The 13,028-nt window shown below is 32.0% G+C and overlaps 1 protein-coding gene across 1 annotated transcript; it reads left to right on the top strand.

The window, feature by feature from the left end:
- The first annotated feature begins 657 nt into the window (after window positions 1–657).
- On the top strand, window positions 658–4,272 carry LOC120139471 (protein JOKA2-like). The gene is made up of 7 exons (XM_039154673.1): window positions 658–847; window positions 1,321–2,438; window positions 2,519–2,642; window positions 2,719–2,967; window positions 3,088–3,237; window positions 3,329–3,979; window positions 4,068–4,272. The coding sequence occupies exons 1-7, from the start codon at window positions 824–826 to the stop codon at window positions 4,164–4,166; spliced, it is 2,415 nt and encodes an 804-aa protein (XP_039010604.1). The 5' UTR covers window positions 658–823; the 3' UTR covers window positions 4,167–4,272.
- The last annotated feature ends 8,756 nt before the right edge of the window (window positions 4,273–13,028 follow it).

Here is a 13,028-nt window from a genome sequence, read left to right as displayed (position 1 = left end):
TCAGTCCCCTAAACATAATCGACTATACAATCCTTTGCCCCAAAGTAATCAACGGTTTGGATAGAATTGAACTAGATTCGATTCCTTAATCACCTTAGTAAAGTACGTGACCTCATATTATTGGAAAAAAAACTTATACACGAATTACATGATCAATTTATAAATTTTATACAATATTAATGACTAATAACACTATATATAAAGTCATTAAACGACTTCAATAATTAAAATATTTATTCTTTTAAAAACCTTTTCACTAATTATATTTATAACGTATGTATATTATTAATAATTTAAAAAAATTATAAATAAATACTATATATATCATTCTCTAATAACAATAATAAAAAAGTATAAACTTATTTAAATATTAATTGTAATTCTTAACACTTTTTCTCTTCGTCAAGTATTTAAATTTAATCTTAGGATGAAAATAATATTTTAAATAGTTATTTTACTCATTTTTATTTGATAAAAACAATGCATCAAATATTACTTCATTATTAAATGGTATTAAAGTCCCGAGTCGTGAAGCAGTTGCGATAAGAATGAGTAAAAAGTCAAGGAAGTTTCTTATTGGCTAAGTTATAGGTGAGGCTATAAACCCAAAACGAAAGGGCAACAATATCAACTTGGTATTGAAAATTGAAACAGAACAAAAAAAAAAAAAAGGGGAAAAAAAAGCTTCCGCCACAAGGAAAGGAACTCTTGGGCTTCCGTTCCGTATTTACTCGCTAACTATTTTAGCCTCTTCTAGGATTTGGGGTTTCTTTAACCTCTCCATTTCTTCTTTCATTTGCTGTTATTTTTCTTCTCATAAGCAATGGAATCAAATCTCGTCATCAAGGTTCGTTCTTTCATCTCTCTATTTTTTAAAAAAAAATCCTTCGTTTTTTTATTTTATTTTTGTTCTTAATATTTTCTCTGTTTCCTCACGGAAAAAATGTGACCTGTTCGTTTGTTCCCCAATTCTTAGATTGATTATGTCCGTATTGATGGTGTTGCTTATTTTGATTTGTGATTGGCACGTACAATGAAGGCTTTTGCCTTAAGTTTCTGAGTTGATTTCAAGAATATCCGTCATGGACATGTGATAATTTGATTGTCTTTTTTTAGATTGAATTCATGGTTAACCCTAATTGTATTTGTTCCTTTTGATATCTTTCAATTTATTTCTTGGTTTCCTGATTTTAAGATGTTGCCAATACTTGATTGTAATAAGATGTTTGAACATGATACTTTGTTTATGTTAATGTTTATTAAATTTATTCTTTAGGCTCCTTGTCCTTTTCTTTTTTCATGTAAATGTTATGGATGCAGGTTATGTACGGCGATACTCTAAGGCGTTTCAATGCTTCGATTGTTGATGGTGGACGCCTGGATCTTAATATTGATGGACTGAGGGAAATAATTATTGGGCTCTTTAATTTTCCTTCTGATACTCAACTTAGTATGACATATATTGATGAAGATGGGGATATTGTTACCCTCGTTGATGATGATGATTTGTGTGATGTGATGAGGCAACGCCTTAAATTCTTGAGGATTAATGTGCAGTCCAATAAGGGAAAGCTCGACAAACCTCACGCTAGAACAAGTGGTGGTTCTACTCCCTTAAGATCCCCATCTGTTCAGCCTCCATTGCCAACCTTTAATAGTGATGCTACTGATGTAGTGAATTCTGTTCCGATGCATATTCGTGATGCGCTAAATGAAGTTTTCTCAAAGCTTTCAGTTGAAGTTGCTTCAAAAGCTGCATCTGCTAGTCCATTGTTGGGTGATCTGGTGGAATCCTTGTCGAAGGTGGGACAATCCTATCTGAGTCCTGCTTCCCAATCTGGAGTTGTTGCTGATTCAACCAAGCCTGTTGGATCTCCTGATAGCCCTGCTGCACCATCTGCTCCAACATGTCCGGATGGTAATTTACGAACATCTTTATCAAAAGTTACAGCTGTTGATTCAAGTTCCAAGGCTAGAAAGGAATCCAACACTGGAAATGCATCAAGGGATGTGGATGGTACTGTTATTTCTGGTCCAGTTGCCGTTGATTTGAATACTAATCCTCATGCTGCTAACCTTACTAGATATTCTACCTTGTCATCTGGACCATCTACATCGAACATTTTTACTCATACTGATAAGAAAAACATAAAGAAGAACAATCGTCGTATCAAGGGGAAGAGCATTAGCATTGACACATCAACTCCTTTCCTTGATACTGCAAGGAGACATTATCCTTCAAATGAATGCCCCTTCAGTGGAGTGCCTGTACCAAATGACGCCAATGTGCCTCCATATTCATACAATCCCTTTAGTCCAAGTAAAAGTAGCTTTGCTTCGACTGATGGAAATGGTATGTTTAATACATTCCACAAGGGAATTCAATGTGATGGTTGTGGGGTTCTTCCCATCACTGGACCTCGGTTCAAGTCCAAAGTGTAAGAAGTGTTACTAAGCACTTATCATTGCTTTTTCAATTTTTTTTTTATTTTGTTACTCACTGAACTTGAAAATGCAGGAAAGACAATTATGACCTCTGCAGCATCTGCTTTTCTAAAATGGGAAAGGAATCTGAGTACATGAGAATGGACAAACCTCAACATTACCGGCATCCATGGTGGTTTAGGGCATCAAATAATCACGTAATTTTCCTTAACTGTTGTCTTCTCTATTGTTCTGTACTTTTCAGTGACGTTGGATGTGTGTTCTCATTTATAGTTTCAAGGGGTTGGTCCAGAACTCCCGCGTGTCTTGAGGAATCGTGTACTAAAGTTAGCTTGGCCCAGACTTGAAAGTCACTTTGTCTTCGATGTCAATGTACTTGATGGGACTGTAATGGCTCCATCTACACCATTTACAAAGATCTGGCGGATGCACAACAATGGTACTCTGCCTTGGTATCGTGGGATGCAACTTGTATGGATTGGGGGAGACAAGTTAACAGATGCAATCTCAGTTGATTTAGAGGTGAATTGTCTATCTTTTTGCATTAATTGCAATTTGATGCTACATGTGTACCCAGTGACCAGTGACTACATAATTCATTGATGTGCATAATTATTTGTTGGTATTCCCGACTCATGACAGATTCCTGCTGAGGGTGTGCCTCTTGATGGGGAACTGGATATTGCTGTTGATTTTACTGCACCGGAGGTTCCTGGTCGATATGTTTCTTACTGGAGGATGGCATCTGAATCTGGCATGAAGTTTGGACAACGTGTTTGGGTTCTCATCCAGGTAAGTCATGTATTTTATAAGAGATTGATTTTCTTTTAGAGGCATTAGTCTCTCAAAAGTTTAGTCACATGATTGCAATTTCTCAATGCAGGTTGATGCTTCCCTGAAGGGTTCAGTTGATGATAACCTTCATGGTTTGAACTTGAATTTGCCTCCTGAAACCAGTGTCCCAAAAGATACTGAGATCGTGGATATGAATGTTGATCTTATCACAGAGCCTTGGAACTCTAATGCAACCCATGTGCCGGTAAGTTCCATGGGTGGTGAACAGTCAACAAAGGAACAGCTAGTGAACAACAGTGATGTCCCACACCCTGTTCCCCCATCTTCAGTTGTTACTTATCCCTTAATTGATGATGGAGATGTTGTAGTATCTGTTTCCCTACCACCTACACTATCTTTATCCGAGGAGTATCCCATCAGTGACAAAGGCGTCTCAGCCCCTGCTGTTCCACAAACATCATCTTCATCTGTGTTTTATCCCCAAATCGATTTCTCAGAAGCTGCTCCTGTAGGACCCTATCAAGTGCCACTCTCAATCAGCAAACAAGCAGCTACTCAAGAGGAGAGTGAAAACACTGTTGAGCAGACTCTACTTAAGGAACTTGAAGACATGGGATTCAAGCAGGCTGATTTGAACAAGGATATTTTGAGGAGGAATGAATACGATCTGGAGAAATCTGTTGATGATCTTTGTGGGGTGTCTGAATGGGATCCGATCCTCGAGGAGCTGCAGGAAATGGTAAATTGTCTGCAAAATATGTAGACTTGCTTCGTCTTTTGTTTTTGTCTTTTTTGTCAATAACATTGGTTGTTGGTGTTGGGTGCAGGGTTTCTGTGATGCAGAAGTAAACAAGAAACTGCTGAAGAAGAACAATGGAAGCATCAAGGGAGTTGTTATGGATCTTCTAACTGGAGAAGGTGCTTAAATTATTATGGATGGGGGCCTCTTGGTTTCTTGGCTTTTTATTATATATAAATAAATCAAGTGTGTATCGAAATCTTGTCAATGTGAACTGCTGCTTTTAGTTTTTAGTTTCGGGGGTGCTTTATGCCTTCTTTGTCATCTCTTAAGTGATCATATTTTGCAAATAACCGGCTGTGAACATATTGCTGTTAATATTTATAAGCCTCAACTACTTGTATATGTTATTCATTATGAGATGCGTTTATATCTGTCATATATGCCGTGAGAAAAAAAGTCAAGATCGAGGGAAGTAAGCTCATTATACCAATTTGGAAATTTAATTGTTTGTTTGGTTGTACAAAGTATTTTATGTTTTTGTTTTTAAGATATATGTTTTATTTTCAGTTTTTTTTTTCAAAATTTAGAAAACATATCTGGTTAATATAATGAAATCTTAAATTCAAAAATTAAGATAATGAAAATGTATGTAGTATCTAATTTTTAAAATAAAAAATATATATAAATAGTAACATTTAATTATTAAAACATTACTACATAAAATGAAAGTGTGAATTATGTAAATATAAAATAAAAAAATTGATACAAAATTTCATAACATAAAAATTATTTTAATTTGTAATAAAAATATAAAGTTAGTACATATTGGAAATCAATTAAACAAAAAAATATATAAAAATGTTATTGTAAGTAATACCATATAAAAGTGTTGTTAAAATTAAAAATGTGTTTAGTAATATTTAAAGTCTCAAACTTGGGGGACTAGTGGCATATGAACATTTTTGCATTAAATGTGACCTATAATATGAGAGAAAAAAAGAAATTAATCTAATCCTTTGACATTTAGTATTAAATATTGACTTTCACAATATTTGATAGTTTACAAAGTTTACATGGTAATATACAATATTTATGTAATAGTTTATAATAGACGATGATTTGATAAATTAGCTTACTTGCTTTTGCCCAAGTTTAAGGTCCAATTAATCTTTTCAGAAAGTTTGACAACTTATTTAAATTTTTTAAAAATCTAATAAATTATTTAAATATAAAATATAAAATACAAACATTTATTAAGATTCAATACTTTAAATACGAAAATACTATAAAATTAAAAATTATTTAAAAATCAGTTTAAGGATCATTTTAGTTAAAAATAATCAGGGACCATATTGATTTTTTTTTATAAAAGTTTGAGAATTTTAGGGACCATTAAGTAAAAAATTGTTGTTGGAAGGATTCAAATTCATATAAGTTAAGTTAAAAATCAAGATCTCTTATTTTCCAATTTTTTAATTTTCTAAAATAAATTTAATGAAAATACCGAAAACATATTTTTTTTATGTTTTCATATTTTCACTTATTTTTGTTTTCAGTTTCTAGAAATTATTTTCTAATTCAACAATCAAATATATTTTCTTCAACATTATCTATTTTCTAGGAAAATGAAAATGAAAATGAAAATAGGATATATTTCCTAAAACCAAATGGATACAATCGCAATTTTCCAAATGGATATACCATTAACCACCTAATTATTGCCTCTTTTTACTTAGACCACCAATCTTTTAATTTTCTCAATCATGACATTAAATTATTTAAATGCAATCAATCAAGCCACTTGCCATTCCGGAGAAGTTGACGTGAAAGTTAAAAATTTTGGTATAGTTATACATTTGATCACTATTATTTATATATTCTATAAATTTGGTTTTAATTTCAATAAATTAAAATAAATTTAATCATCGAATCAGATGGTGTCACGTGTCACCAATATCAATTGTAACAATATTTGATGCCATTCAATTTATTTTTCACTAATTAAAGGATAACACATGTCAACCTTGGTGGAAAGAAAATTAAAATTCTAAAATGGGGAACAAGGGATTCAAACCTAAATTCCTTGGGTTATAAAGGATAAGCTCAACCATTAAAATAAATTTATTTCTTGGTTTGAAGTAGACTACAAATGGTATATATGTTCTATATTAATGTAAACTTAAATTTTTAACTATTTGTTTATTAATCAGGGCAAGTACAAGATAATATATGTTCGATGATAGTTCAGCTATTTGACATTGAATGCTCACACCTCTGATATTCATGGTGCTCGAACCCAGGATCTCAAGAAATAACAACAAATCCTTTATCATCGAAGTCACTTGGTTCGTTCTATATCAAAATTATATATTTTATATATCTTAACTTAAATTCAAATATTAAATTAAATTTACATCTTAATATTAGAATTATATATTTTATTTGTATTTTAACTTATTAAATATATTTTATTCTTATCTTAACTTAAAAATATATTTTATTCTTATCTTAACTTATTAAATATATTTTGTTCTGACCCTAACTTAAATTTTTTATATTTTATTTTTATAATACTTTAAAATTAAGATAAAACTAAAATATATATTTTATATTTAAGATAAAAATAAAATATATTTTTGTAGTTAAGATAAAAATTTAATATATTTTTAAATTAAAAATAAAATATACATTTTCAAATTGAACTAAAACTAAAAAAAATACATTTTTAAGTTAACATTAAAATATATATATTTTAAGGTCAAATAAGAACAAATTATATTTAATAGTTTAAGGTAAGAATGGAATATATTTAATAATTTAATTTAAGAATATAATATATTTAATAAGTTAAGATAAAAATATATTTTTAATGTTAAGATATGAATTTAATTTAATATGTGGATTTAATTTAAGAAGTATAAAATATTAAAAAAAATTAAGTTTACACTAATATACAACATATATATCATATGTAGTCTATTTCAAACCATGAAATTAACTTGGCTCAATGGTTGATCTTCTACTTTATCACCTAGAACCTAGGTTTGAGCCCCTTTGTTGAAAACATTTTGATATTTCGATATATCAAATTAAATGTTATTGGATTTTAAGATTTTCTAATCATTTTCAAATATATATTCGATCAAACTATTCGAATCTCAAAATATTACTCCAAGTTTTTCAAATGTCAATTTAAATCCTTACTCAAGTGTAAAAGTGTGTTTTAATCTTTTAAACAATTTTACAAAGTATTTCGAGCCTTAATCGAGTCAAAAATATTTTGTTAATAAATCTTAAACCGAAAAACTAGATTACCCAGAGGGTACCGATACCCCCAAAAGGGTACCGATACCCCTATGTTAGATTTGGCACAGAGAAATTACATATTGCTCGGAGGGTACCGATACCCCCAGTCTTATAACAGTCGAAATATTTGAATTTTACACTGCAGGTACTGATACCCTATGAAGGGGTACCGATACTCCCCACGCTCGAAGTTGTTTTATTAATTGTTTTCACACAATAACAACTCTATTGACTCCACTAATGATCCCCAACGTTCAGAAGTGATCAAAGGAGTATTTAAACAAGCTTAAAAGCCATTGATCAACAACAATCATCAAGAATCAAGAGAGAATCAAAGAGAAATCATCAAACCTCAAGTTTGAGCATTTTCAAGCCTATTTCATTCAATATTCATTTTTGCTTTCAAGAACACTTATTGTGCTCAATTGTATTATTCTTGAGTGTTCTTTCTTTCTTCTAGAATTGTGCAAACATCTTGCCTTGTGAGGATTTTCTTGTAAGTTTGCAAAATTTGTATTTTCTCTTTGGGAGAGAGTGTTCTCAAGAATTTGGGGTATAATTCTTGAGCGATTTGTAAGGTTACTCTTTGTCCTCAAAAGAAAGACAGATTAGTGAATTTATGGAAAATCCTTAGTGTGGATAGCTAAGGTAGTGGACGTAGACTTTGGTTGAGAAAGTCGAACCACTCTAAATCGCTGTGCAAATATTTTCAATTTTCTACAAAAGCTTCCACTGAAATATTTATTGCCAATTCACCCTCGCCTCTTGGCCTATTCCGTCGATTGATTAACTCAACAATTGGAATCAGAGCCTCACTCATTTGAAGGTTTAATCACCACTTGAGTATATTCTAGAAGAGTTACATCAATAATCAAGTCATCAATGGCCTCCACTTTAAACTCCGACTTCGGTCTTGATTCATTGCCCGTCAACAAGCCTCATTTCTTCAATGGAGATAATTATGCTTATTGGAAGAATAGAATGATGTATTTCATTCAAACAAGTGACATGGGAGCATGTAATATCATAGAAGACGAATATATCAAACCTTCCACTCATCCAAGATTGTGGAGTGAAAGAGAGACAAGAATGTTCCAGCTCAACTCTAAAGCTATCCATATTATTTTTTGTGCTCTTGGACCGGATGAATACGAGAGAGTTTTATATCATACAACCGCCAAGGAGATATGGGATAAACTATAAGTCACTCATGAAGACACAATCGAGGTAAAAGAATCTAAAATTAGTCTTCTAACTCATAGCTATGAAAATTTCAGGATGAAACCGGATGAAGATATTAAAGCTATGACGGATAGATTTTCCACGATTGTCAATGGTCTCAAATCATTTGGAGAGATCATTCCAAATGAGAAGCTTGTGAGGAAGTTAGTTTACTCTCTTCCAAAATCTTGGCAATCAAAGAAGACGACGATCATTGAGGCTAAGAACTTAAAATCCTTAACTCTCGATGAGCTAATTGGTTCTCTCCTCACTCATGAAATGATGCTTCAAGATGAGGTAGACCTCGAAAAGAAATTCGAGATAAAGAAAGAGACGGAGAAGAAGAAGAACGTGGAAGTTGCTATCAAATCCACAAAAGATGAGAGTGATTCGGATGAAGATGACGAGGACAAGGAGATGGCATTATTTGCCAAACGATTCAAAAAATTGATGAGGCCTAACCAAGGAAGAAAATTCAAACGCAATGAAGGCTTCAAAAACGAACCGAAGGAGAAAGACCCTATCATTTGCTATGAGTGCAAAAAGCTGGGGCATGTCAAATATGATTTCTCTCTATTGAAGAAAAAGGGTCAATCAAAGAAGAAACACAAGGCTCATGTGGCTACATGGAGCGATGAAGAAGGTTCGATGAAGAGGAACAAGAAGTGGCAAACTTGTGCTTGATGGCCATCGGGGAAAACTCTCAGGTATCCTCTAACTCATTTGATTCAGAAGAATTATCTTATGATGATTTATTAGAGGATTACAATGGGTTGGCTTCGGATTATAAGACTCTATTTTCAAAATACAAAAATAATGTTTCAAAGTTGAAAAACGAAAATAGTCTTATGTCCAAGACCAATAATGAGCTTGAAAGTAAGATTAAAGAATTGTAAATCAAAATTAATGATTTTGAAAAGAAAAATATTAATTTTCATAACTTACTTTCAAAAGTTCATGATGATCATCAAAAGGAAATTGATGATCTTAAAGCCTCTTTTAATAAAGTTGGAACAAAAAGTTTTAAAAAAGGTGAAAATTCAAAATCCAACTATGTTAAAAAGAGCTTTAAAAATTACAATCATAGAGGTCCCCAAAGAACCTCAAATGGAAAAATCGTTAGAAGTATATGGGTTCCTAAAGAACTCATTACTACTAAAGATAAGAATATCCTACACAAATGGATACCCAAGAGGACTAGGATTTTGAAAACTAATGAATATGGACCTAAAAGAATTTGGGTACCAAAAATAAAAAATTAATCTATGTTTGTAGGGAAAGGAGCATTGCTACAAGGCACGAGAGACAAATACAAACTCATGGTACCTTGATAGTGGATGCTCAAGACACATGACTGGAGACAAAAGCCGGTTTATAGAGCTTAACGCTAAAAATAGAGGAGATGTGACTTTTGGTGATAATTTAAAAGGTCACATTGAAGGTATATGCACTATAGGTAATACATCTTCCATACAAATTAAGAATGTTTTATATGTGAATGGATTTTAGTATAATCTATTGAGTATTAGTCAATTATGCGATAAGGGATTCAATGTCATGTTTGAAACTAATGGTTGTAAAGTCATTGACATTGCATCTAATCAAAGTATGCTTGTTGGTCATAGAATAGGGAACATATATATGGTGCATTTAGATTCTATAAATATGACTAATTTATGTCTAGTTGCTTAGGATGAGCATGATAGTTGGTTATGTCATAGGAGACTAGGACATGCTAGTATGAGTGTTTTGCAACGATTGATTCAAGGAGATTTAGTAAGAGGGTTGCCTAACCTAAAATTTGATAATGATAAAATATGTGATGCATGTGCTAAAGGAAAACAAAAGCGAGTTTCTTTTAAATCCATTAATGACATATCCACTAGTAGAGTATTACAATTGATCCATTTAGATCTTTTTGGGCCATCTAGAACAACTAGCTTGGGTGGAAAACAATATGCATTCATCTTGGTAGATGACTATTCTAGATATACTTGGGTTCTATTTTTAAGTACTAAAGATGAAGCAATAAAAAATTCATCATGTTTTCAAAAGTAATCCAAAATGAAAAATGATACTTTATAACTAGCGTTAGGAGTGATCATGGAACTGAATTTGAAATTCTTGGATTTACTGAGTTTTTTAATTCTAATGGTATTAGTCATAATTTTTCAGCACCTAGAACCCCTAAACAAAATGGAGTTATTGAGAGGAAAAATTGACCTTTAGAAGAAATTGCTAGAACCATGCTTTGTGAAAACAATTTGCCAAAATATTTTTGGGCGGAAGCCAGAAATACTACTTGTTATGTTATTAATCGAGTAATGATTAGGCCTATTTTGAATAAAACTCCATATGAACTTTTCAAAAATAAAAAGCCTAACATTAGCTATTTTTATCCTTTCGGATGTAAATGTTTTGTTTTAAACAACGCTAAAGAAAATCTTGGCAAATTTGATGATAAAAGTGATGAAGGAATTTTTCTGGGTTATTCCTTAAATTCTAAAGCTTATCAAGCATTTAATAAAAGAACTTTAGTTGTAGAAGAGTCTATACCTGTTGTTTTCGACGATAATCCCCTTCCGAGGAAGGATTCTTGTGTGAATGATTATGTAAGTATTATAAATACAAATGACGTTAAACATGACGTTGGAGAACCATCATCAAAGGAAGAAACGAAAGATGAGGAATCTCAAGATCCTCTCGAGAATCCAACCATTGAAGAAAGGGAAGTCTCTTACCCAAGGGAATACAACTATGTCAAGGATGGTGAAATAATAGGTGATCCATCCAAAGGGGTAACAACTCGATCTTCTCTTCGAAATTTATCTAATTATGTTGCATTTATTTCATGCATAGAACCTAAGAATATTAAAGAAGTATTAAATGATGAATATTGGATTATGGCTATGCAAGAAGAGTTAAATCAATTTGAGAGAAGTAGAGTATGGAAATTAGTTGAAAGGCCTAGTAATAAATCTACTGTAGGTACTAGATGGGTATTTAGGAATAAGCTTGATGAAAGTGGCAATATAGTGAGAAACAAGGCTAGACTTGTTGCTCAAGGTTATACTCAAGAAGAAGGCATAGACTATGATGAAACATACGCTCCCGTAGCTAGGATGGAAGCATTTAGAATGTTATTCTATGTGGAACAACCTCCTGGTTTTTAAGATTCAAAATTTCCAGATCATGTTTTCAAATTAACAAAAGCGCTTTATGGTTTAAAACAAGCTCCTAGAGCTTGGTATGAAAGATTGTCAAAATTTTTAATTAAAAAAGGTTTTTCAAAAGGGAATGTTAAAACTACATTATTTTTAAAGAATAAAGGTAAAGATTTATTAGTAGTTCAAATTTATGTTGATGATATAATATTTGGTTCTACTAACGATGCTCTTTTCTAAGAATTTTCTAAGCTAATGCAAAGTGAATTCGAGATGAACATGATGGGGGAGCTCTCATTTTTCTTGGGACTCCAAATCATCAAAGAAAGATGGCATCTTCATTAATCAAGCTAAGTACATCAAGGATATGCTCAAGAAGTTTGGATTGGAAAATGGGAAACCTCATGCCACTCCAATGAGCTCATCAACAAAGCTTGACAAAGATGAAGGAGGTAAATGTGTGGATGTTAAATTGTATAGGTCAATGATTGGCTCTTTGCTCTATCTAACCGCAAGTAGATCATACATTATGTTTAGTGTTTGCTTATGTGCTAGATTTCAATCATGCCCTAAGGAATCACATTTACTAGCTGTTAAGAGGATCTTTAGATACCTTAAGGACACTCCTAGTTTAGGACTTCGGTATCCTAGAGACTCTAGCATTTGCTTGCATGCATTCTCTGATGCAGATTATGGAGGATGCAAAATAGATAGGAAAAGCACCTCCGGTACTTGCCAATTCCTAGGAAATATGTTGATTTCTTAGTTTTCAAAGAAATAAAATTGTGTTGCATTATCTACCACTGAAGCGGAATACATTTCAACGAGTAGTTGTTGTGCACAAGTTTTATTGATGAAACAACAACTTTTTGCTTATGGAATTGAAGTAGGTATCATTCCTATCAAGTGTGACAATACTAGTACTATTTGTCTCACTAAGAATCCCATCCAACACTCTAGAACTAAGCACATTGAAATTAGACATCATTTCATTAGAGATCATGTTGCTAAAGAAGATATAGTTCTAGAATTTGTTGATACTTTGCACCAATTAGCGGACATTTTTACAAAGCCTCTAGATAAAGAAAGATTTTGGACACTTAGGAGAGAATTAGGTTTAACTTACCTATCTTCACTTAGTGTTTAAAAATAATTTTAGCACTTTTAAGGATAAATGAAAAATGCTATTTTGATTGCATTCTTTGCTACTATTTAGGGGGAGTTTATGATTCTTAGTGAAAAATTGATTATATGTTAAAATAGAATTTAAGGATAGATTTGATTGATTAAACATAGTTAATTTTCATATTATGAGTTGTCAATACGACTAGAACAAAATGATTTATCTTTGTGAG

Source organism: Hibiscus syriacus, unplaced genomic scaffold, assembly GCF_006381635.1.
Source record: "Hibiscus syriacus cultivar Baekdansim isolate YM2019G1 unplaced genomic scaffold, ASM638163v2 tig00110747_pilon, whole genome shotgun sequence".
Taxonomy (NCBI): Eukaryota; Viridiplantae; Streptophyta; class Magnoliopsida; order Malvales; family Malvaceae; genus Hibiscus; species Hibiscus syriacus.
The sequence above is the reverse complement of the archived record's forward strand: the minus strand, read 5'-3'. Positions and strand labels throughout refer to the sequence as shown.

Excerpts from the sequence above, each read along its gene's own strand:
- LOC120139471 (XM_039154673.1), top strand. The coding sequence starts at position 824 with ATGGAATCAAATCTCGTCATCAAG. Across the intron at positions 2,439-2,518 it reads CCTCGGTTCAAGTCCAAAGT|GAAAGACAATTATGACCTCT; the intron begins GTAAGAAGTGTT and ends TTGAAAATGCAG. Across the intron at positions 2,643-2,718 it reads TTAGGGCATCAAATAATCAC|TTTCAAGGGGTTGGTCCAGA; the intron begins GTAATTTTCCTT and ends TCTCATTTATAG.